The following is a 26,677-nucleotide window of genomic DNA, read 5'->3' on the forward strand; positions in this document are numbered from 1 at the left end:
TATCTCATCGTACATTTCTTCAATCTCTTCATCATCTGCGGAGCTAGTTGGCATATAAACTTGTACTACTGTGGTATGTGTGGGCTTCATGTCTATCTTGGCTACAATAATGCGTTCTCTACGCTGTTTGTAGTAGCTGACCTGGCTCCTTTTTTTTATTCATTATTAAACCTACTCCTGCGTTACTCCTATTTGATTTTGTATTTATAACCCTGTATTCACCTGACCAGAAGTCTTGTTCCTCCTGCCACCAAACTTAACTAATTCCCAATATATCTAACTGTAGCCTATCCATTTCCCTTTTTAAATTTTCTAACCTACTTGCCTCATTAAGGAATCTGACATTCCACACTCCGATCCATAGAACGCTAGGTTTCTTTCTCCTGATAACGACATCCTCCTGAGTAGTCCCCACCCAGAGATCCAAATGGGGGACTATTTTACCTTTGGAATATTTTACCCAAGAGAATGCCATCATCATTTAACCAAACAGTAAAGCTGCATGCCCTTGAGAAAGATTATGGCTGTAGTTTCCTCTTGCTTTCAGCTGTTCGCAGTACCAGCACAGCAAGGCTGTTTGGTTAATGTTGCAAAGCCAGATCAGTCAATCATCCAGACTGTTGCCCCTGCAACTATTGAAAAGGCTGCTGCCCCTCTTCAGGAACCACACGTTTGTCTGGCCTCTCAACAGATACCATCCCATTGCACCTACGGTAAGGCTATCTGTATCGCTGAGGCACGCAAGCCTCCCCACCAACAGCAAGGTCCACAGTTCATGGAATTCAAGACAATAACTGTCTTAAAAACTTCCATTGGAAAATTCTGTCATGCCTTGGTCTTCCTCCTAGAAATTTCTTCCACTGGCCATATTGAAACTAATCGCAGGTTGGATATGAGCCACAGGCTGCCTATTGCCCACCCATATTCTAAGGCACACCGGAAATAGTCACTCCAGATGTGGAATGGCTGCTTTCAGACAACACAGAGAGCACAGGGTGCAGACAGCTGCAGGTGATGGCTCATGTTGGTACTAACAATGTGTATGGATTTGAATTGGAAGAGATTCTCCCTGGTTTTCCACAGCTAGCTGAAGCAGTAAGTACTGCCAATCTTGCTTGCAAGATGAACATGGAGCTCACCATCTGTAGCATTCTCAACAGAACTGACTGTGGTTCTTCATTAAAGAGCCAACTAAATCAGAGGCTGAAATGTACTGTGTCCCTGTAGGCTACAGATTCCTTTACTTGCACCATAGAATGGTGGGTTTCCAGTTCCACTTAATAGTCCAGGGGTACAATACACACAGGAAGTGGCTACATGGATAGTAGGGGCTGTGTGGAGAGGACTGGGCAGATTTTCATGTTAAAGGGTCTAGGAAAACTACAGAACTGGTGTCAGTCTAAAAGGATGCACGCCAAAAACAGGAAGGTGAACCTAACAACAGTAGATATTGCAGCTGTAAACTGTTGTAGCTATGTTGGGAAAGAGCTCCAAGTGCTAATAGAAAGCACTGAAGCTCAAATCATTATAAGTAAGGAGAGCTGGCTAAAGCCAGAAATAAGTTCATCCAAAACTTTTACAAAGGACCTAACCAAGTTTAGAAAGCATTAATTAAATGCAGTTGGTGTTCAAGTGTTTATTGCTGTCATAAGTAGTTATCTTATAGTGAAATTGAAGTAGTATGTTTCTGTAAGCAGGTATGGGTGGAGATTATACTTGACAACTGGATTAAATTAATATTTGGTTCCTTTTACTGACCTTCTTGCCCCCCTCCCCATTCAGATAATACAGCTAAAGTAAGTGGTAGCCATAAAGTGTCACCTGAAATCATACTGAATGCATTATCACAAAATTAATTAGGTCAATTAGTTCAGGAGCCCACCTGAAGTGTAAATTGTTATGAAAATATATTTGACCTCTTAGCAACAAATAATCCTGAGGAAATAAGGAACATCACAAAAGATATAGGGATTAGTGACCACAAGATCACCGTAATGAGATTGAATACTGTAACATCCGAACCTACAAAAAATAAATGTCAAATACATCTATTTAAAAAAGCGAGTAAAAATTCACTCGACATCTTCCTAAGAGAGTGTAAACTCCTTCCAGCCTATCTATGTAAGTGTAGACCAGATGCAGTTTAAATCCAAAGAAACGTTATTGACGGCAATTTAGGCATACATAACCAAATAAATTAATAAGAGAAGGTTCTGATCCCCCATGGTACACAAAACAGGTCAAAACACTATTGCAGGAGCAACAAAAAAAGCATGCCAAATTTAACAGAATGCAAAGCCCCCAAGATTTATGAAGTCTTTCTATAGAAACTTAAAAATTTAGTCCAAACTTTAATGTGAAATGTTTTTAATGGCTTCCCCAATGAAACTCTGTCTCAAAATCTGGATGAAAACCCAAAGGGATTCTAGTCAGACGTAAAGTACACCAGAGGCAGGATGCAATCAAAATGTTCATTACACAGTAACAACACTGATGTTACCAATGACAGTGTCACTAAAGCAGAGTTACTAAACAATGGTGTACCTTCATTTATGACGCACGTGATTTCAGAGATCGCGCGTCCATACAGCTCATACGCCCGTTTATAGAGGCCACCTGGGTCGGTCCCCTGGCACACTCTGGTGGGCCACAAAAGATACAATATTATTTAAGCAGCAGCCTATTCTGCAACATGTATTATTGTTGTCAAGTCAAAGCGTTCAGTGCTATGCATAACCTGTACTTCATTGTATCTTGCTTGTACCATGCTGTATAAAGTACTACATTCATAAACTGTGTTTGTTCTTTCTATAGAAACTTGATGAAGAAAACAGGTTTACATTTCCTCTGTGTGTTAGTGTCAGTGCTCAGTTACCCGACAAACATCTCAATGAAAGAAATACTCCAAAGTGTCATAGCTCAACAGCAAGCTTTCGTGGAACAACAGCAACCTCTCACCACTGCTCTCAGTCAAGTGGTATCTGCTTGTTTGCAGCAGGTTACTCTCCCATCAGTGCAACCATCACCCGTTCTGGCATATGATGAATCAGCTGAATATTGGGACTCTATGAGAACAGTTACACCAACATTTCCAGGTTTTCGTAAGGGCCATGGAAACCTGCTTTCACTGAGCATTTGTCAACTGTTGTGCCTACTTGCACCATTGCGAGAACTGGCCAGCTTATTATTTGATGAAATGAGCAAGTTTCTCTCAACCTATTACTGTGACAAACACATGTCGTTGTGGCATGTGTAAAATTTTACCATTGTCAGAAGAATTACATGGGTTGAGCTGTCATCATATATTGGTTACTACTACCCATCATGAATCATACACTGATCACATGGTGTGTGATGTTATTATTCATCTTGTACCAGATACCAAAGTTCACAAAAATGCACTTCAGTGTGAGAATCTGAAGCTTATGGATGTGCTCAATATGGCGCAGTCCTTTTAAGTGTCACGGACTGCAAGCAATCAGATTGCTGCATGGATGGAGAAGTTGTTTAGTCAACTCCTGTTAGGCATGCTGCAAGCATTCAGGATGACAGGAATGCCGTTGCAGCAGTAAAACCTTTGAGTCAGTGCTGCATGGGGTATCATCAGTTATGGTTACAGCAGCAACAGGTCACGTCACAAGGGCGGCCGCATGCCCCCCTTCCGTCTTGCCCATACTGCTTCATCCAGCATGAGCGTGAGGTGTGTCCTAAGCAAAGGGCTGTTTACAACAAGTGTCAAAACAAAGGCTACACTGCATTGGGGTGTAACTGCCCTTGAAATGTGGCGAACACAGTAGTACCATTGGACATAAACTGTATCTCTACAGTGACTGTCTCCCTGAACAAATTGTTTAGTGACTTGCATATGTTTAATAAACTGCTAAAAATGAAACTGGACATAGGAGCTGCAATGACTTTAGTAAACACACAAACATGTGTGGACTTGGGGTCCCCTCCCCTCACACAGGCTTCATACAAATTAATTAGCTACAATAAACAGCAGATTCCAATCCTATGTCAGTTCTCTGCTACGTCTCTTACAAATATGTTGTGGATCATTCCCATACCACAGACCTGTTTGGGTTAGATGCGTGTAACAGTTTTGGTTCCCTCATTGACAATGAGTTAAAAATGGTGTCTGATCAAGTTCTGCATAGCTCGGTTGGGCTACTGGTTTTCAGGTCCACATTACCATGAAAGAGTCCACCCGCCCTCGTTATTTTTTTTAGGAGCATGACTCTCTCAAGCCTAAATTAGACCATCTGATGTCATTCAATGTCATTTGGCCTATTCCTTCCAGTAATGGGTTACATCACTGGTCATCATTAAGAAGCCGACAGGTAAGCTTCGACTCCAGTGTCATGATTAATGTGCAGTACACGATAGATACATACCCTTTGCCCCACCCTGACAAACTGCTCACAAAATTATCAGGTGGCCACTATGTTTCCAAGCTTGATTTGTCTGAATCATACCTCCAGCTTCCCTTGGATGAGGCCTCTAGGCACCTTCTAACTGCCAATACACCTTTTGCATATACCAATGTCAAAGCTTGCCTTTTGGCATCACTAGCAAGCCTGCTATTTTTCATTGTTTTATAGAACAGCATACATCTCCAATTGTTGATGCAGCCAACCTCCATTAAGGAACTGTAGGCATTTCTAGGTAAAGTTGCATACTACCACAAGTTTTTGATGGACACATCCACTGTTGCTCAGTCCCTGCAGCCATTTTTGCATAAAAAATGTGGCTTCTTTTCTGGTCCCCAGCTTGTGACCGGGTGTTCATTTTGCTTAAATTGAAGCTTCAATCTGCCCCCTGTCTGGCCACTTTTCAGCTGGGCCAACATCTCGTGTTGGCTACAGATCCCTCTCAGCAGGGTCTTGGTATAATGCTGGCGCACAAATACGTGGACAGGTCTGAACGACCTATTGCTTACATTTCTAAGACTGTAACTCCCACTCAGCACCAGTATTCTCAGATTAAAAAGGAGGCTCTAGAAATTGTATTCAGCCTCAAGAAATTTCACATCTTCGTGTCTCATTCTAAGTTCCATTTAATCACAGATCACAAGCCGTTGGTTGCTCTTTTTAATGCTTCAGCTTCTGTGCCAGACAATCCATCACATCGTTTAGAGCGCTGCGCTCTCTTTCTCTCCCATTATCATTATCAGATACATTACAACAGCACAACACACCAACACCAATGCCACATCTCGCCTTCCAGTCGGGCCGGATCCAGCGTCCAATCAGGACGAGTTGCTCTGTTTCTATATAGATACTAAGAACCAGAACATTCTCGCATCACTCATGCTACGATAGCATCAGCCATCACTGCAGATGTTGTACTTAGTCAGTTCTTCTCTTTTGTGCTGCACGGTTGGCCAGAAGAGACCCCCAGGCAGTATCTCTGATCCCTTGCATAATTACTTCTCCCTCCAGCACTGGCTTTCTGTGTCTGATGGGGTTCTTTTGTTAGTTACAGAAGAGACTGCTCCTCAGGATGTGATTCCCACTTCCTTATGCCATAATGTGCTGTGGTTCTACATGTATGTCATAGGGGGATCTTTCACGTCAAAACTTTGGCCCACCAGCGTACATATTGTCCAGGCATAAATGGGGACATTACATGGCTTATTGGTTGCACTCACTGTGTTCAGCAACAAGTGGCCCACAGGCATCATTCTCCCCCTGGCCAATGCCACAGTGCCTATGGGACCATCTACATGTTGATTTTGCTGGGGTCTTCCTAAATCAGTACTGCCTCATTGTAGTGGATGTTGTTCCAAGCTTCCCTACGGGTTACATTGTCCGTCCATGTCACAGCAACCAGTATTCCTGCCCTGTCTAAGATTTTTGCAATTGAGGGACTTCCATCAACTGGATTGGCCCCGGGTGCGCTCTGGTCAGCTGCCAAAGAAATAGTGTCTGTTGCTACCTGTGGCTTAACAAATGGTTCAAATGGCTCTGAGCACTATGGGACTTAACATCTGTGGTCATCAGTCCCCTAGAACTTTGAACTACTTAAACCTAACTAACCTAAGGACATCACACACATACATGCCCAAGGCAGGATTCGAACCTGCGACTGTAGCAGTCGCGCGGTTCCGGACTGAGCGCCTAGAACCGCGAGACCACCACGGCCAGCTGTGGCTTAACATGTATGAGCAGTCCATATTGGCTTGCCTTCCACATATTCATTTATAAAAAATTTTGTGACTAAAGCTTTATTGCTTGATATTTATTTTATACATGACTGCCAATTGGAATGTTTAATTTCTGATGAAGGCACTCATAGAAGTGCTGAAACAAGGTCAAAAGACTTAATTTTTGTGACCAAGGACTGTAATTATTTTTGTGACCAAGGACTGTAATTGCTTTAACTTTATTTGTAAATGGTTGCTGACCATGCAGCCATGTTTAAAACTTACAGCACTGTTCTTGCTACACCTCACTCCATGAAGGACATGCCAAGCAGGCATGCAACCTCAAATTCAGCACTGCAATTGTAAAATCACCCAATGTCATGGTAGCATCCCCATCTCCTCCTCCAGCTGTGCAACAAGCCACCAAACTTTCACCTCCCAGGGTGAAGTCACCTGCTACACAACCGCTTGTCTGGAAAGGATATAAGGAATACTTCCACACAGACTTTTTACATACCTCTGGGCAAAAAACATCTGAGTCTTCCTCTGCCAACCAGAAAGGCTCCAAGAAATCAAACAGAGGCAAACGGTCTTCTCCTTTAATGGTGTCGCCACATGATACCCTCACCCGGCCGACCTCTGTGTCACTGGTGTGCACTGCCAGCAATTTTTCTGCCCTGGACTATGCAGACTGGCAGAGAGAAAATGCCAACGCCTCTGTAGATCTCATGGAGCAGGATCCTCCAACCTCTGCACCCTGTAGCAGTGAGTCTGCAAAGGCTGGCACTTGGAAACTGCCAAGGTGACATCCCTTCATTTATTTCCTCCTCCTCATTCCTCGTCATGACTCTCCTCCAATGGTATGTTTGCAGCCTTAGGTCCAACAAAGAGGAATTACAGCTGCACTTGGAACTGCAGCATACACTAGTTCCTGCCTCCAGGAAACAAAATTGTATCCTCATGACTGTTTTGGCCTCACACATTTCTTACCGGTCCATTCTGATCTCCCCAAGGACAGCATTCCAGCTGTGGGTGGGAGGGGGGTGGGGGCTCATAATCCATCTTACTGACTATTCAGCTTATAGTGGAGGGGATGGGGTGGGGGTGCATCATGATCCATTTCACTGACTACCCAGCTTCAAGTTGTTGTGGTCCACATTTTCCTTCCTGACTTGATCTTTTCCCTTTGTACTGTTTATATCCCTCCATTATTTGGTATCACCAGAGAAGACTTCCTCCAGCTTATTGGGCAACTCCCTCATCCCTTTCTGCTGCTCAGTAACTTCAATGTGCACCATCTCCTTTGGGGGTTCTCCCAGAATCTGTGCAAGAGTTGCCTTCTTGGCTGACCTTCTCAATCAACTTAACCTCATTTGCCTTAACACGGGAGAAGCCACGTTCCTTTCAGATTCCACACACACCTATTCCCATTTGGACACTTCTTTCTGCACTGCTCAGCTTATCTGTCATCTCGAGTGGTCCGTTCTCTCTGACATGTACTCGAGTGACCATTACTCGTGTGCTATTAGTTTGCTGACTCCTATCCAACCTACATGCACACCCAAATGGCAGCTTTCTAAGGGCGACTGCAGGCTTTACTCCTCATTGGTGATCTTCGAGAAGCAACATTCCCCAGTTGTGATGATCAGGTAGAACATCTTATAAATGTTGTCTTTATCACCACAGAACATTCCATTCCTTGCACTCCCGTTTTACTGCACCGTGTCTCTGTCTCTTCATGGACTAAGGTTTGTTGAGATGTAATTCATGCATGTAGATGTGCTTTCTGCATTTTTAATCATCATCCTATGAAGGTCAACTACATTTGTTTTTAACAGTTGTGTGAACAGTGTCGTCACATTCTTCAGGATAGCAAAAATCTAGCTGGATTTCATTTGAGTTTTTTTATCACCTACTATCTCTAATATCCTGCGCTGTTATTTTTCAGAGATTTCAAGCTCTACCCACCTTGCCTTCCTCCATCAGAAATGAGTGGAGGAGGCTCAGGCGAATACCTTCTCTTCTCAGAATTGTCAGTGCTACAATGCTACCTTTACTATGAGGCAGTTAGACCATGCTCTCATTCATCCTGATCCTCCACCCCAGGGATGGACAATGTTCATATTATTAAGTTGCAGAATCTTTCTCTTGGGGGCAATCCTATGTACAATCGCATCTGGGCAGAGGGCATGTTTCCCAGATGCTGGCATGAAGCCACTGTCATACCCATACCTAAGCATGTTAAGGGAAAACACCTTCTTTCCAGTAGCCATCCTATTTCTCTCACCAGCTCTGTTTGTAAGGTGATGGAATGTATGATTCTTGTCTGGCTGGTATGGTGGCTTGAGTCTCACCATTTATTAACCACTGCACAGTGTGGATTTGAAGCACGCCGTACTGCAGTTGACAATCTCATCACTTTGTCAGCCCATGTCACGAATGGTTTTCTGCAGAAACACCAGATTGTGGCTGTGTTTTCAATTTGGAGAAAGCCTACAACACCTGGTGGAGAACTGGTATCCTCCATACTCCCTACATGTGGGGCTTCCAAGGCCGCATGCTGTGTTTCCTTCAGGAATTTTTAAAAGACAGAGTTTTCAAGGTATATACGGATCCTACCTTGTCAAACACCTTTATCCAGGAAAACAGCATGCCTCAGGGTTTCATCCTGAGCATTGTCCTATTAACCCTATTATGGCCTATCTCCTGTTGGGCATCCCCAGCTCCCTTTCTGTTGACAATTTTTCCATTTTTTGCAGTTCTCCATTGACCTGGCTCCTTGATCAGCATCTTCAGTGTTGTCTCAATTGTTTCTGCTTGTGGAGCATCAACAATAGTTTTCACTTTTCCACAGACAAAACAGTTTGTGTGAATTTCTGGCAGTGCAATTGGTTTCTTCTACCGTCTTTACATCTTGAGCCTGTTGCTCTTCCAATCGCTGAAACTATGAAATTTCTGGGACTCATGCTTGATAGGAAACTTTCTTGGTCCTCCCATAAGTCTTACCTGGCTGCCCACTGTAAGCAGCCCTTCAATGTCCTATGTGTCCTCAGTGGTAATTCCTGAAGAGTGTATCGGACCACCTTCCTCCATTTGTACTGGTCCCTTGTCCGTTTGAAACTAGACTATGGTCTTTTGTTTATGCATCTGCATGTCCATCCATCTTACACTGTCTCAATACAATCCACCATTGTGGCAACCATTTGGCCACTGGTGCCTTTTACATTAGCCTGGTTGATAGTCTGAATGCAGAAGCTGCCAAACTACCGCTGTCATGCCACCATGATTTTCCCCTCAGTAGATACACATGATGTTTGCCTGCCATGCCTGGCCACCCATCCTATGCCTCCTTCTTTGATGACTCCTTTGATTGCCAGTATTGGTCACGTCCCTCTTCTCTGTTACCTCCTGGAATTCGCTTTCAGCTATTGCTCTGACAGCTTAACTACATGCTACCTGCCACTTTCCCAGTGGGTGTAAACCCTTCACAATCTTGGCTATGTGCAGCGGCCTGTGTTCACCTTGGACTTGATTTGCTTCCTAAGGACACTACTCCAGCCTTACTCCAGCCTCGGTCTATTGTCATAAGTTTTTCAACCCTCACACAGAGCTTCGCAATAGTACCTTTGAGTATACTGATGGCTCTCAGACTGACCACGATGTCAGATGTGCCTCCATCACTGGCACCAATGATTTTCAGTATCATCTTCCAAAACATTGCCCAATATTTACAGTGGAGCTATTTTTCCCTGTATCAGGCGACACAGTACATCTGGTGACACAGGATTCTCAGTTGTGTCATCCCCTCCAATTCTCAGTGCCCTCCAGAGCCTCTGCGTGCTGTATACCATCCATCCCTTAGTGTAGCTGGTTCAGGAAAGCTTTCACTTGCTCACTCATTATGGAGCCACTGTGATATTTGTGTGGGTCCCCAGTCATGACAGTCTGATGGCAAACAAGTCTGCTGATGTACCTCAGTCTGCTAGTTCTTCCATTCCCTTCAATGATCTCTGTTGATGTCTGACAGCAGGTGGTGCCACTCTGACATCACAACTGTTCTCCCCCTCATGGGAACAAGCTCCAGGGAATTAAACCTCTCCCAGTGGCTTTGACAACCTCCTCTCAGCCCCCTTGTCACAAAGATATCATTTTAGTTAGGTTTCACATTGGGCACAATCTTTTTAGTCATCGCTATTTGTTAAATGGTGATCCGCCATTACTTTGTGCTCATTGCCTCCAACCTTTGACAGTTTGCCATTTCCTTATGGAATGCCGTTTTTTTTAAGCACTTATGTCCTCATTTATGTTTGCCATCTGAGTTATCGGCAGTTTTTGGTGAATGACGAGCGGGCTTTCAATTCCGTTTAATTTTTATCCATTGTACCAATTTGGCAAAGGACATTCAACCTTCAGTTCAGGACCTCCATTGTCTCTATGGAATATTGTATGGAGCTTACTCCAAGTCCCTGTTGGTTGGGCTTAAAGTGTAGTTGTTTTTAACTCCTTTTTCACTTTGATGTTCTACAATCCTGACATGGGTGGATATGACCCTAGTTGTTTTTGCACCCTAAAACAAAGTAAACAAACCATCATATTCAACCATTCATTTGTCAAAAGGTTCATACCGAAAGACTGGAAAGTTACACAAGTCACATCAATATCGAAGAATGGAAATAGGAGTAATCCTCTGAATTATAGACCCATATCGCTAATGATTATTTCCAAAGGATTTTGGAACATATATTGTGTTCAAACATTATGAATTATCTTGATTAAAGTGATTTATTGACAAACAGCCAACATTAATTCAGAAAATGTCATACTTGTGAAGCACAATCAGCCATTAACACCCATGAAGTAATGAGAGCTGTAAACAGGGGATGTCAAATTAATTCCATATTTTTAGATTTCCAAAAGGCTTTCTACATTGTTCCTCACAAGCGACTTCTAATCAAATTGTGTGGCTATAGAGTATCATTTCAGTAGCGCAACTGAACTTGTTATTTTGTGTCAGAAAGGTCACTGTTCATTGTAAAGTCCAGAAAGTCCTAGAGTAAAACAGCTGTAAATCTGGGGTTCTCCAAGGAAGTGTTATACGTCCTCTGCTGTTACTGATCTATATAAATGATTTAGGAGACAATATGAGCAGCCCTCTTAGATTGTGTGCAGATGATGCTGTCATTGATTGTCTTTTAAAGTCATCAGATGATCAAAACCAACTGTAAAGTGACTTAGACAAAAGTATGGTGCAAAAGTGGAAATTGACTCCAAAAAATGAAAAGTATGAAGTCATTCACAAGAGCACAAAAAGGAATCCACTACATTTCAGTTACACAATATAAATTATACAAATTCAAAGGCTGTTAATTCAGCTATATGCTTAGGGACAACAACTATGAATAACTTAAATCTGGAGTGATCACATAGATAATGTTGTGGGGGAAAGCAAACCAAGGACTGTGTCTTATTGGCAGAACACACCACCTTCTTCTGGAATATTGCTGTGTTGTGTGGGATCTGCACCAGATATCATTGATGGAAGATTCAAAAAAGTTCAAAGAAGCACAGCTCATTTTGTATTAGCTAGAAATAAGGGAGAAAGTGTCTCACATATGATATGTAAACTGGGGTAGCAATCATTAAAATAAAGGCTTTTTTGCTGCACCAGGATCTTCACATGTAATTTCAATCACCAACTTTCTCCTCAGAGGGTCAAAACATTTTGTTGGCACCCACTTACATAGGGAGAAATGATCATCATCATCATAAAATAAGAGAATCGGAGCTCACATGGAAAGATTTGCTTGTTCATTTTTTCCATGTGCTATTCGAGGGGGAACAGTTGAAAAACAGCTCGAAGGTGGTTCAATGAACCCTGTGCCAGGCACTTAATTGTGAATTACAGGGTAATTGTGCAGCTGTAGAATGTAATTCTTTGCTGTACTCCAACAAATAAGAAAAAACCAAGAATACAACCTAATGGAAGGCAAGTTGATTATGTTAAAAAAACTGGAGGAGCTACAGATTGGACATCTGAGGACCATAATGTATGGAAAAGTCTAGAATAGTGCTTTATCCAGCTGTGGCTCACGGCTGTGATTTCATAGTGTTATATATACATGTCAGTATCTACCTGATAGTATCGCATTCTCGTCGCACCATCCAGCAGCACGAGCGGTGCACCTCCGAAGCCGGAGCAGGCGTCGCGCCCCTGCTCTCCCCCGACACACAGCTGGTCATTGGTGACAGGCAGCTTGGAACTGTAGATCTGCCGGCACTGGTCCAGTGCTACAATGGGCAGCTCCAACTGCTGCTGCCTCGCTGGTGTCCCTGCAGCACAGCCACCGGCTTTACTCTCTCATCTGGAAACACAGCACTACTTCATACAGTCTATTGAAAGTCACTATAAGGTGAGGGGAAGGTGGCCACAGTCCTACACTTGTACGAGGGTTGTTTTTTAAGTAAGGGCCGTTCGCGCGTATAGTCCCGTAGTTCACGTGGACGCCGCAACAAGCTACCACTCCACTTGCTGGCATCCTTCCCGTTCACACTGATGCAAGTTGCAGCTCTGTAGCTGACATGTACGCATCGCTGTGCCACTTTATAATGTTTACGATTATTTAATTGCCCGCCGCATGTGAGATACGGTCAGTGATACGTTTCTTGACTGCGAGAAGCCTATCAGCTGCAGAAATTCATCATCAGTTAACAGAAGTTTATGGCTTGAATGCAATGAGTGAAGGTAAAGTGAGTCAATGGGTTAGAGAGTTTAAAAATGGCCGTCAAAACGTCCATGACGAAGAACGCTCTGGCCGGCCCTCTGTGATCACTGATGACTTGGTGGCTGCAGTCGAAAGAAAGATTCGTGAGGACAGAAGATTCACAATTTCCACTCTTTCTTTGGAATTTCCACAAGTTTCAAGATTGGTTTTGTACAAAATTGTCTGAAAACCTAAACTTTAAGAAACTGTGTTCTCGGTGGGCACCCAGACTCCTCACAGAGGACCACAAAGGGAAGAGATTTGCCACTTCATTGGACTTTTTGATTCATTGTGAGGAAGAAGGGGATGACATGTTGAGTTAAATTGTCACTGGGGATGAAACATGGGTATCCCATATCACTCCTGAAAGCAAGCGACAATTGATGGAATGGCGACACACAACCTCACCCGTCAAGGCCAAAGCCAAACAGACGCTGTCAAAGTGCAAGATTATGGCAACTGTGTTCTGGGACCGGCGCAGTGTTTTGCTAGTGGACTTTATGCCATGAGGAATGACAATCAACTCAGATGCCTACTGTGCAACTCTAAAGAAGTTCCGCAGAGCAATTCAAAACAAAAGGCGCAGCGTGCTGACAAAAGGAGTTTTGCTCCTGCACGATAATGCTAGGCCTCACACCTCTCAAAAGACTCGGGATTTGATTGATTCTTTTGGGTGGGAAGTTTTGGACCATGCATCATACAGCCCCGACCTTGCTCCTAGCGATTTTCACCTTTTCCGGTACCTGAAACACCATCTTGGTGGGCAGCGCTTCAATGACGACGATGAAGTGAAAGCGGCCGTGAACTCTTGGCTGTCGGAGCAGGCGGCCGAATTCTTTGAAGAGGGAATTAAAAACTTAGTTGTACAGTATGACAAGTGCTTAAATAAACAAGGCAACTATGTAGAAAAATAGGTAAAAGTGTGTAGAATCAGAAAATAAAAGTTTTTTTACAAAAGTATTTGTATCTTTTTTAAAAAATAAAAATGGCCCTTACTTAAAAAACAACCCTCGTAAAATGTCTCACACAGCTCTTTCATAGGAAAAGTGTGAACTCATTTGGCTACTGGTCATTGTATTGTGATGAAGTCCCCTAATCAACTAGTTAATTAAATAAAGATATTCTGTTAAATACTTGTTTTTGAGTTTAGCTTACTATGAAATTGAAAAATAGATGATAAACAGTTCAGACAAGAAGAAAATAGAAGCTTTTGAAATGTAGTGCTCCAGGAGAATGCTGAAGAGTATGTGTGTCAATTGGATAACTAATGAGGATGTTCTGAATCATATTGAGGGTGAAAAAGAAATTTATGGCACAACTTGACTAAAGAAAGGGATCAGTTAATTGGACACATCCTGAGGCATCAAAGAATCATCTAAATATCCCTGTAATAGACCTAGAAGCAAGACCTGTCCAATACATCCTCCTGCTACCTCCTACTCCAGTCCAGTCACAGGCATCACCTATCCCATCAAAGACAGGGTTACCTGTGAAACCAGTCATGTGATCTACAAGCTAAGATGTAGCCACTTTGCTGCATTCTGTGTGGGCAGGGCTACCAACAAGCTGTTTGTCCACATGAATGGCCACCGACAAATTGTGGCCAGCAATGATCTGCACTTCAGTAAGTACTTCACAATCTGTGCCATCAAGATCCTCCCTGACAACATCAGCTTTTCTGGACTGCACAGGTGGGCATTCTCCCTTAAATGTATCCTATGTTCCCTTAATCCTTATGTCCTCAGCCTTCGTTAGTCATTGTCCTTCACCCACCTGTTCCCTTCCCTGCTCCCACTCCATCACTACACAGCCTTCTACTCCACCAACACACCCACTGTCTTTTTACCTCTCTGCTTTTTCCATTGCCCTCTGTCTAACTTCCCAACTGCACCTAGCTACCAAACCTCTCCTCACCTCATCCCTGTATGCTCCCACAAGCAGCATTTTACCATCCCCCACCCTTACCCTGCTATCCCTCCCTCTTTGCCCCAATTTCCTCCTTACCCCCACCACACAGATCACTTCTCCCATCACACACAGTTGCTTGCAGTCAGGCCTCCGCACCCAGAGACAGTGGTCGTGTGTGTGTGTGTGTGTGTGTGTGTGTGTGTGTGTGTGTGTGTACTTTAGAAGAAAGCCTTTTGGCCAAAAGTTTACCAGTTTCACAGTCTTTTTGTTGTGCCTGTCTGCAACTCAACGTCTCCACTATATGGTGAGTAGCAGTCTATCCTTTTCACAACAATAGTCAAAATATGGTTTATAAAAGTGGAAATTTATAACATTTGTAATAGTTTACCAGAATTTAACCAAATGAAAACTCATTATCATCTTGTAAAAGTAATGGTACATAAAATTAATATGAATGATAAAAAGCAAAACAGTAAACTACCTTAATGAGTTGGTTAACATCACAAGTTATTCAGATGCCAGCTGTGTTGGGCACAAGTCTGTGTGAGTTTCTAATCTGAAGTAACTTGTAATAATTAGTGGGAGTCTGAATTTGTGTAAATAACAATTAAGACATTGATAATTAATGAAATATAAAGTATGACTCAATGGAATTAAAATTTTTATTTGGAAATGAAAATCCTGTCATGAGGTGACTATTTATGAGGTGGGTTGAACAAGTAAGGTGACTTTATATTTTTTTGAAAAAATATTTATTTATTCATCATTATTAATGCTGTCCCCTTCGTAGCAATGTCCCCCCCCCCCCCCCTCCCAGATACAATACACTTATGCCAAAACTTAAAACTTCTTCCAATCCTTGAAGCACTTCTCATAAGCACTTTTCGGTACAGCCTTGAGGACTTTCAGCGATGCAGTTTTTATTTCCTCAGTTGTTGAAAATCTTCATCCTTTCACAGGTCTCTTCAGTTTTGGGAACAGGAAAAAGTTACAGGAGGCCAAATCTGGTGAATATGGTGGCAGAGACATGATTGTTGTGTTGTTTTTGTCCAAAAAATCTCTCATAAGCAATGATGAATGAGCAGGAGCATTGTTGTGATGCAAAAACCATGAATTGTTTTTCCACAATTCCAGACTTTTTTGCATATTGCTTCTCACAAATGGCCGTAACATCGAAGTAATACTGCTTATTGACTGTATGACCTTGAAGCAAAAATTCATGATGCACAAAAAAAAAACAGTGAGCAAAACTTTGACATATGATTGAACTTAGCATGCTTTTTTCAGTCTTGGCTCTCTGGGAAGCTTCCATTGGGACAATTGGGCTTTGGTTTTGATGTCATGGCCATAAAGCCATGTTTTGTCACCAGCTATGGCCCCTTTGAGCAAATCAGGATTATCACTGATGTCATTCAAGAGCCCCTGAACGATGCTCATGCGACAGTTCTTCTGATCAAAACTGAGACACGTCTCATGCCCAAAACATCCAAAAAAATTGAAGGAGGTGACCAATATGCCAACATCCTCAGCAACTTCTCTTATGGTAATTTGACAATTTTCTTCACAGCTTCGATGTTATCACCTGTTGTTCATATGCTGGGGCATCCACAGAGAGGTTTGTCATTGGCATCTACCTGGCCATCTTGGAAGAGCTTGTACCACTTGTAAACATTTTTTTTTTTTTTTACTTAAGGCAGACTCCCTGTATACCATTGTGAACATGATTACATTTTTCACACAAAATTTGATGCAAATTCTTTGCTCCATTTTTTATAGTAATCGAAAATTGCCCAGCACACTAAAACACATCTAACCTTTCTATCTGTTAAAAACAAATGAAGTATACTGTACACTTGAAACTGTGAACATATGTTTGAGACATGTCACCTTACTTTTCGAACAGCTCTCAAATAGCAATCAGAAACTTGTCTAATGAAGTGGAGATACAAATAATGTAAAGAGTGAAGGCAACAACTCATCATAAAATATATGTAAGGAATTCAACATTGACTGCCTTATCTATAAAAACTGAGAGAAGCAGTTCCTTCCAGAGTTCATATAATTTAGTATTCTAGCATTAACTCAAATAATGTATGAGTGTAATGTGTGAAAACTTGCATAATGAGTTAAAAGTCGAATATTGGTATATTAGTTCACTGAGTAAGTTAAGAGGCAGAAATTTACAATGCGAAAAATCAAAAACAAAATGATTTGGTGGCCCTCATTTTCTGGCCAACACAGTACTTGAAATTATGCTCCACTTGGATTATGTTTATAGATAAACAGTTCTTGAAAATAAGTGACCAAAGCATCTGTGAGGCAAATAGTCCACCAACCTTGACCAATATACACACACAAATCTTTAACTCATCAATATTATGTACTAATCATATTCACAGAAACTGAACTGTGCAAGTGGGGATTTTACCTGAACATAGTTCAGTCACAAACTCTTCTCAGCTTCCGTTAGCTTCTGTCCTTCATCTGCCTCAAACCCTTTCCTAGTCCCCAGTTTTCCCTGCAATTGCTGTCTCTCACCAACCATGATATTGCACCAGGTTTCATCTTTCTCTCTATATTACACTTATGTTAGAAGTGTAGGTTTACATATACAAGGGTCACTTTCTAAGCTCTTATAAAAACAGTGAAAGGGATAGTTTTTTGAAACATATCATTTGGGGAAGCATCGGACATTTAGACTGACATAAGCTACATATCTTTTAATATATATAACATATAAATATAGATATCGATGGTAGGCATTGAAAGCCTTGTAACCCCATTTTGGTAAATTTTAAAGGAGAAGCAAAAACAATTTCTTAAAAAGTAATATAAAGTGATACAAATGAAGTTGCTACATGTTTTACTATATAGGAGCCTAGTTATTGACAGATTAGAGAAATCCATATACTTTCAAATCTCTCTTTGATAACAAATTACTTGTTATTGGAGTTTAGATGTTTTCACAGACAGATGGAGTTATGAGGTTTTCATTACATACCACTGATATATATCATATAACAGGCAAATGTGGATAGCAAAAATCTTGAAAAGTTCTTGACCAATTTACTTCAAATTTTTATATGATACTCTAATAAACATTTGGGTGGACATAGGCTATATAATAATACATATAATACCCTATAACAGACAAATGTTGGTAGCAAAAGTCTCGAAATGTTCTTGATTGACGTATTTCAAATTTTTAGATGATACTTTTGTAAACAATCAAACAGACACAGGCTATATATTTTTGTAAACAACAATGGACAGGTTTTTTATTAAATCAATCTGTGAGGGGGGAAAAGCTGTGCTATGATGTGCAATGAAAATGTATGGTTTTGGTTTCTTGAGCAATCCGTTTAAACTATGGTAGTAGGGCATGTAAACCATGAGACAAATTGCTTCTGCAACATATATTCTTTCTCTACTATATAGCTTTAAACGAACATTGTGTTGTGACTCGCTGATCTTTCAAAGTGCCGCCACGTAGTTACTTGCGTCCTCTACATGCGGCGCTGTCTGCCAGCCATGCAGCAGCAGTGCCACCTAAGCAGCCAGCCAGCCAGTGGCCGCTAGACTCAGACTCAGTTATGATTTGACAGTTAAAGTGAAACACATCTTACTCTGTTTACTTGATCTGTGACTTGCATGTATTGTGTTGTCCTTGAAATATACTTGCTCAACTTAAAGTTATAACACATTGTACACGTAACTATGTGCTGTTTTGTTTTCTTCCCTGCAGTTAGTTTTAACAGAAAACAAGACAGTACTGCTCATAGCTTACTGACTGATGATTAGACTACAACTACAGAATCAGAATTCTCCGAAAGTTGGTAATCCTACACATTTGCAGATTAAAGCTATGCAAAACACTGTCATTGAAGCTACTATCCTCACAGGTCCTGCAGTAGGAGAGGTCTCTCATGCCTGCAATCCAAATGATCCAAACAGATTTACTAATTCATTTTAAGCAATTTCAGTTCTCAATCAAGGTTTCATTGACAACAGCAATAGCAATATACAAGGCTTAAGGCCAGGGAGATGAAAGATAAGGAGGAGATGGACAGAGAGACTGGGCAGAAGGTGGTTATGACATTATGTGCAATTCCCATATATATGTGATCTCTCCCTCTTTTCCGATCTTCCCCAAACTAATCCCATCCCTTTCTCCTCCCTAACAAATGAATATGCAAAATTCAAAAGATGTGAATAATATTTTCTTCTTTTAAGTTTTTCTGTTGGCAGTACTAGGAATTTCACTTCCTGAAAGTAAGTGGTTGCTTGACTTATTACAAGTATACCCCATCGGCGATAATAGATATTTGTAATATTCCTGTAACTAAAAAATGTCAGTATTTCTATATCTTACTTAACTTACCAGTTTGCCCGGGAAGTTTGCCCCAACCAATGAGTCGACCTCTTCTTCCTTGTAGAGGTACGTCTCCATTTTGAAGGATGCATATTGGTTGTGCAGCTACTGCAAATTAGAATAGCAGTACTGTGAGCACAGAGCTATGTTATTTGGATGAAACTCAGTCCATTGAATGTACATTGAAAATAAATTTTCTGGTGAACAAGAAAACTGAGATGACATGAATGTGAAACTATTTGAAGAGAAATATATGACTGCATTCATTGTGGGATCCTGAATTTAATTTGCTTAAGTTGCGTCAAGTAACATGTCAAGCACCTTCTCTTTACTCATACATAAGGATCTCCTTAGGCATCGGGCTAGGTGCTCTAGTGGGCTGAAAACTGGAAGGTTTGTGGGATCAAATCCTGGTCAGATCACAGAAATTTTCAGTTGGTACTTCTTAAGTAATAGAACACAGTACGTTGTCCTCAATGGTGAGTGTTCATCGGAGGTGAGGGTATCATCTGGAGTGCCCCAGGGAAGTGTGGTAGGTCCGCTGTTGTTTTCTATCTACATAAATGATCTTTTGAATAGGATGGATAGCAATGTGTGGCTGTTTGCTGATGGTGCTGTGGTGTACGGGAAGGTGTCATTGTTGACTGACAGTAGGAGGTTACAAGATGACTTGGACAGGATTTGTGATTGGTGTAAAGAATGGCAGCTAACTCTAAGTATAGATAAATGTAAATGAATAAGGAAAAGAATCCTGTAATGTTTGAATGCTCCATTAGTAGTGTAGCGCTTGACACAGTCACATGAATTAAATATTTGGGCGTAACATTGCAGAGGGATATGAAGTGGGACTAGCATGTAATGGCAATTGTGGGGAAGGCGGATAGTCATCTTCGGTTCATTGGTAGAATTTTGGGAAGATGTGGTTCATCTGTAACGGAGACCGCTTAAAACACTAATACGACCTATTCTTGAGTACTGCTCAAGCGTTTGGGATCCCTATCAAGTTGGATTGAAGGAGGACATAGAAGCAATTCAGAGGCGGGCTGCTGGATTTGTTACTGGTAGGTTTGATCATCATGCGAGTGTTACGGGAATGCTTCAGGAACTCGGGTGGGAGTCTCTAGAGGAAAGGAGGCATTCTTTTCGAGAATCGCTACTGATGAAATTTAGAGAACCAGCATTTGAGGCTGACTGCAATACAATTTTACTGCCGCCAACTTACATTTTGCGGAAAGACCACAAAGATAAGATAAGAGAGATTAGGGCATGTACAGAGGCATATAGGCAGTCATTTTTCCCTCGTTCTGTTTGGGAGTGGAACAGGGAGAGAAGATGCTAGTTGTGGTACGAGGTATCCTCTGCCACGCACCATATGGTGGATTGTGGAGTATGTATGTAGATGTAGATGTAGATGTAGATGTAGATTCATGGGAGGGTCCAAACGTCATCCTCCTGATTGCAAGTCCTGTGTGCTACGCATTGTACCACCTTGCTCAGTGTGAAATTTTCAGTCTGCCTTTGATCTAGTATTCATCTCTCATGATGTAAGGAGTTGGCAGGGACAATACATGGTTTGGGTGCCACATTAAAGTGTAGGTCCTCTTCCTCCAGATGGATAACTGGGCTAAATTAGGGATATGCAAGTTGCTGGAATGTTGTTCAATTGAAATATTTGCACCTGATCATAGAGCCACACAAAAGTGTTATTATTACTGTTATTATTATCATTTCCAAATAATTATTACTATTATTACCTACTAAAACATTTTTTCATGAACTGTATTCTTTTATGTCATTTTCTTTACTTATAGTAGAATGAAGGCTTTCAGAACCAGGTGACATGGCTGTTGATATAGTTTCCGGGATGTGAGGTCGTGGTCCAAGAACTTTTCTGCCCCTTACGTTTCGTCCAGAACTGCGCTGGACTTCCTCAGAGGTGCTGCTCCGCTGAGTCTTGCCGACTGACTGGTCGGGTGTCTGAGAGCAACTTATATATTGTGAGAAAGGGGGGCATGGTTCAGGTGACACGTGATGAGCAGTGATAATCCATAGCAAAGATAAGGTTGACTATCGATTACCACTTTGTCCAAGATAAAAATTGTTAGCAATTTTGTAGAGCCACTGTCCATATATCACTAAGTTTCATAGCCTCCTCTTTCCTATTAGTTTATAAATTTCGATAGCTTCTCTATATAGCCACGGATAGTAATTTAACGTTGTAGATAAAACTTCGGTATCTGAAAACTTCACTTGATGGTTGCCTGGTTGAAGAGCATGTTCCGCTACAGCTGACTTTTCTATTTTTTCCAAGTCAACAAAGACTTTTATGCTCTTTCAGTCGCGTGTTTACGCTTCTTTTGGTAGTACCAATGTAAACTTTACCACAGGTACATGGAATTTTATACACACCACATGTTGACAGGGGAGGGCGTTTATCCTTCACAGATCATAATACTTGACTTATTTTCTTTGTTGGTTTAAAGATCGGTTTTATGTCATGTTTTCGCAAAATCTTACCGATCCGATCTGTTACTTTTTTAATAAACGGGGAGAACTACTGTATTTTTCTGTCATGTTTCATTCTTATGTTTTGGGTTTCTGTTCCTTGGACGCAAAATTCTATTTATCTCTTTCCTTGAGTAGCCGTTTTTTTCAAAAGCCTGCTTCAGAAGTTTCACTTCAGCATCCAAATGTTCAGGTGTTCATCACATCACATATGGGACCATTGACAACAACCCAGAACAAATAGGCTGCTGAAGATCAACAAGCAAAATCATGCTGTGGCATAAAATCAGTTGCTAGCACTGTGAATTAAGAATTTTGAAGAAGTTTTCATAAATAGTGAAGATTTATTAAATCCTTTGATTACAATTATGCTGAAGAAGAAAGTAATTAATCCAAAAGTTGGAAGATTTTGACCATGACTATGTAGGGCTTTGATTGTAACAATCCCATGGCCAGTTCACAATGGCAGTATCAATGACACACCCATTTTCAGTGACACATCATGACCTATACACCAATCCAGCTTCTCATCAGCATCTATGTGGGAAATCCAAGCTGCCTGGTTTCCAAAAAGCATTTTTCTTTTTTTCTGTGTTGTGGGGTACACTGTAAGTGGTTTTGCAACCAGAGTTTGTGGGTGTACTACAGCACCATTAGATAGCCTTCTTACATTATTTAACTGAGACTAATTAAATACGTATTATTGTAGACATTGTATAACTCATGGTGATGAGAAATGTGGATGCGAACATCCCAGCTTGGTTTCAGAACATTTAGTGAGCAACTGACCAAAGATATAAAAGAACTGACTGCCACATTCAAACAAACACAACACTAGGCAATATCAACATGATGCTCAAGAATACTTAATTGGAATTAAAAAATCAAGTAAAAACAAAAAACACAATACTTGAGGAGACAAATATAACATTAGAACAGCGTATCAGTGTGTCACATAAGGAAAAGGAATCGAAACTAGCATACTGCAGTTACAGAGGAAACTTTCTGCTTTTCCAGAGGAGTCAAATTCGGAAACAATGTAATTTAGTTTGAAGTGAAGTGAAGGAGCAATTTAGAAATGTGGACAAAGATTTGAAACAATTAAAGAAATAACTGAGCAGGGATTGAACACACTACATGATCAAATCTCAGGCGTACAAGAATAGCTGAAAGAGCTAGAATAATGCAAAGATTCAGCTATAGATGCTGTTTCAGGCTCTACACTTGCTAGCTTGGAGGAGTGTGCAGTGGAGTTAGCTGATAATAAAGTATGAGAAAGTACTGAATCATCTGTAGACACATCTTATTCTAATTTGGAGACATACAACAGAGAGTGAACTACAGAAAATCTGGGACAAATTAACAAAGACAAAGGAAGGAATCTCTGAGGAGATACATGATCTAAGCATAGAGGGAGAGGTTGAGGTAGGAACAGGAGGAGACTATTGGTGATCTAATGGTGGACGTTTCTGAAGGAAGAAATGCTTATGAAGTAGATGTTAAGGAAGCATTTACATGTCTGTGGAAGTATTCTAAAGTATAACATGCTTGGTAAACCTAACCTTGAAAGGTTCTTAAATTGTAATGAGAAATATGAAGTTTTTACCGTCACAGACTTATCTTTCTTGAATACCTGAAAATGTCATTATTCAAGCTTTCATGTGACATGGTAAAAATTAATTGGTTTTTGTAAAATCACATGCTTAAATGTTTATGTGTACTCTGCAGCGAATAGGTACTGATAAATATCATGGATATATACTGCAACGATGCTTATTTTTATTTTTCTTGTCTTATGACCTTTGTATAAATATCCTTGTAACTAAATTGTTTACTTGATGTGCGGCCCATTCCTTCATTAGGTACCTGCTTCTCTCAACGTAATTCTCTTCCTCTGTGCCATGACGATGCACTGGTCGCTGAAAGAAAAAACTTAAAACTAATTGCATTATGTAGCTCGGTGGCCACTGATACAGTTGGTCATTGCATACATCCTCAGATGTTTCCATACTTTGTTTAAATTCATAAACATTCATTTATTCTGTTACCCATTATGATCATTTACTCTGCATAGAAAATTATTTGACATTTCTTACGGTATATTGTCGTCTCTCCTTAGCTTACACATCTCATATAATTTTTCATAATGTTTGCTTTTGCTTGTAAATATGTTGTATATAACTTAGTATTTAATTAAATCTGTGTGTACATATATCTATAGGTTCCTTAGTTCCTAGGCAGTAAATGTCATTGTTTAGTATTTCTGTTTACTTTGAATTCAAGTTAGATGATAATTACTGTTGGGTTAAAACATCTCTATATTTTTACAGACAAAACACATGAGAGAAAAATACATTGGCATGTAGTTGTGTATACTTTAAGTTTTTGAAAGCTATTTCTACAAGAGTCTCTTGGACAGAGTCCACATATAACTCTTAAAGCTCACTTCTGAGCAATGAACACTTTCCTTGCTAATGGCTCATTTCCCCAAAAAATAATGCCGCATTCAATGAGTGAGTGAAAATAGCAGTGTATGCCACTTTTGCAGTGTTAGGTTCAACTTATGTAGTGACAACCCGTAAAGCATACGTAGCAGAGCTCTTACGGAGATCTATAATATGCGAAGACCAGTTCATTTTCCTGTCACTGTGCACTCCAAGAAATTTTGTTGTTTCCATTTTTTCAATTGGCTGATTACCACATGTCACACTTATCTCTCTCTCTTTTTTTTGTTTTTGTACAGAACTGAATAAAGCTGGTCTTACAGGAATTTAATGAGATACCATTCACATTGAACCAATTAACCACATCTGAGAGTATGTGATTAATGGATTTCTCAAGATCACTATCTGTTCTACTGTTCATAAAAATTGTATTATCATCATCAAATAATGTAAATTTACATGGCAGGCTTGAACATGATGGTAGATCATTTATAAAAATCAGGAATAATAGTGGCCCAAGAATTGAGCCCTGAGGCACTCCACATGTAATGGAACTCCATTCAGATTGTGAAGAAACATCACATACTCCATCTGAGCTATTAGAGACAACTTTTTGTTTCCTGTCTTGGAGATATGACTGTAGCCAGTTGCCTGCAACACCACTTATTCCTACTAATTTTGCTTTTTGTAAGAGAATCTGGTGATCAACACAGTCATATGCTTTAGACAAATCACAGAAGACACCAAATGCTAGCATTTCCTCATTAAGGGTTTCTAGGACTTCATTTGGAAGAGCACAGGTTGCGTCTTCTGGTGAATGGCCCTTTTGAAAGCCAAATTGGCTCTTGTTGATAACTCCATTCTTCATTCTGTTAGCAAAAAGGTGAATGGCCTTTTAGATCATGATGCACAAATTTTAACTCTAAAAGATTTTTGTGCTGCAACACATGTTAAATATAGTTATCAACTTTTTAGGAAAGCTGATCCAGTTGCTGTAGAGACCTTTGTAAACCTTATCAAGGAACAAGAGTGGCAAGATGTTTATAGTGCTGATACAGTAGACGATAAATATAATGCTTTCCTCAAGACTTTTCTTGTGCTCTTTGAAAATTGCTTTCCATTAGAATGTTCAAAACAGTGTACTAGCACAAAAAGGCAGCCTGGGTGGCTGACTAGAGGGATAAGAATATCCTGTAGAACAAAGTGGCAATTATATCAAAACGTTAGAAATAGTCAAAATCTAAATGCAGCAGCCCATTACAAACAGTACTGTAAGGTGCTTAAAAAAGTTATTAGGAAGGCAAAAAGTATGTGGTATGCAGATAGAATATCTAAGTCTCAGGATAAAATTAAAACCATATGGTCAATCGTAAAGGAAGTGGCTGGTCTGCAGAGACAGGTCAAGGATATAGAATCAGTGCGTAGTGGGAATGTCCGTGTTACTGATAAGTCACATATATGTACAGTATTTAATAATCACTTTCTGAATGTAGCAGGTGAACTAAATAGAAACCTAGTCCAAACAGGGAATCATATAGTGCTCGTAGAAAAAAGTGTTTTGAGACTGTTATCTGAAATGCTCCTCCATGATACTGACAAGAGGGAGATTGAATTAATAATTAAATCACTACAGACCAAGAACTCTCATGGATATGACAGGGTATCTAGCAGAATATTGAAGTATTGTTCTATGTATGTTAGCCCAGTACTTAGCCATATCTGTAACTTTTCCTTTAGGAGGGGTCGGTTTCCTGACCGATTAAAGTACTCGGTAGTGAAGCCACTTTATAAAAAGAGAGACAGGGATAATGCTGACAATTATAGACCTATTTCTATGCCATCGGTGTTTGCTAAAGTTATCGAGAGGGTTGCATATACAAGGTTACTGGAGCATTTAAATTCACATAATTTGCTGTCAAATGTACACTTTGGTTTTAGAAATGGTTTAACAACTGATAATGCTATATTCTCTTTTCTCTGTGAGGTTTTGGGCAGATTAAATAAAAGGTTGTGAACACTAGGTGTTTTCTTTGATTTAATGAAGACTTTTGACTGTGTTGACCATAAAATATTACTGCAGAAGTTGGACCATTATAGAGTAAGGGGAGTAGCTTACAATTGGTTCACCTCTTACTTTAAGAACAGAAAGCAGAAGGTAATTCTCCACAATATTGAGAGTGGTAGTGATGTTCAGTCCCAATGGGGCACTGTTAAGTGGGGTGTTCCCCAAGGGTCGGTGCTGGGGCTACTGCTCTTTCTTATTTATATAAATGATATGCCTTCTAGTATTCACGGTGAATCAAAAATATTTCTGTTTGCTGATGACACCAGCTTGGTAGTGAAGCATCTTGCGTGTAATATCGAAACAGTATCAAATAATGTAGTTCATGAAATAAGTCTGTGGCTTGTGGAAAATAATTTGATGCTAAATCACAGTAAGACTCAGTTTTTACAGTTTCAAACTCACAATTCAACAAGAACTGATATTTTGATCAGACAGAATGGGCATATTATAAGCAAGACAGAACAGTTCAAGTTCCTA

General features: G+C 40.5%; 1 protein-coding gene across 1 annotated transcript in view; it reads right to left on the reverse strand.

Moving 5' to 3' along the window:
* The window catches only part of LOC126425033 (chymotrypsin-like protease CTRL-1), a 216,186-nt gene that overhangs the window by 28,353 nt on the left and 161,156 nt on the right, over positions 1-26,677 (reverse strand). Inside the window, exons 6-7 of the mRNA XM_050087941.1 lie at positions 19,196-19,294; positions 12,279-12,475 (exon numbers count right to left, since the gene is read on the reverse strand). Coding sequence (XP_049943898.1) covers positions 12,279-12,475; positions 19,196-19,294 — 296 coding nt within the window. The remainder of the gene's footprint in view (positions 1-12,278; positions 12,476-19,195; positions 19,295-26,677) is intronic.

Source organism: Schistocerca serialis, chromosome 10 (genome assembly GCF_023864345.2).
Source record: "Schistocerca serialis cubense isolate TAMUIC-IGC-003099 chromosome 10, iqSchSeri2.2, whole genome shotgun sequence".
Taxonomy (NCBI): Eukaryota; Metazoa; Arthropoda; class Insecta; order Orthoptera; family Acrididae; genus Schistocerca; species Schistocerca serialis.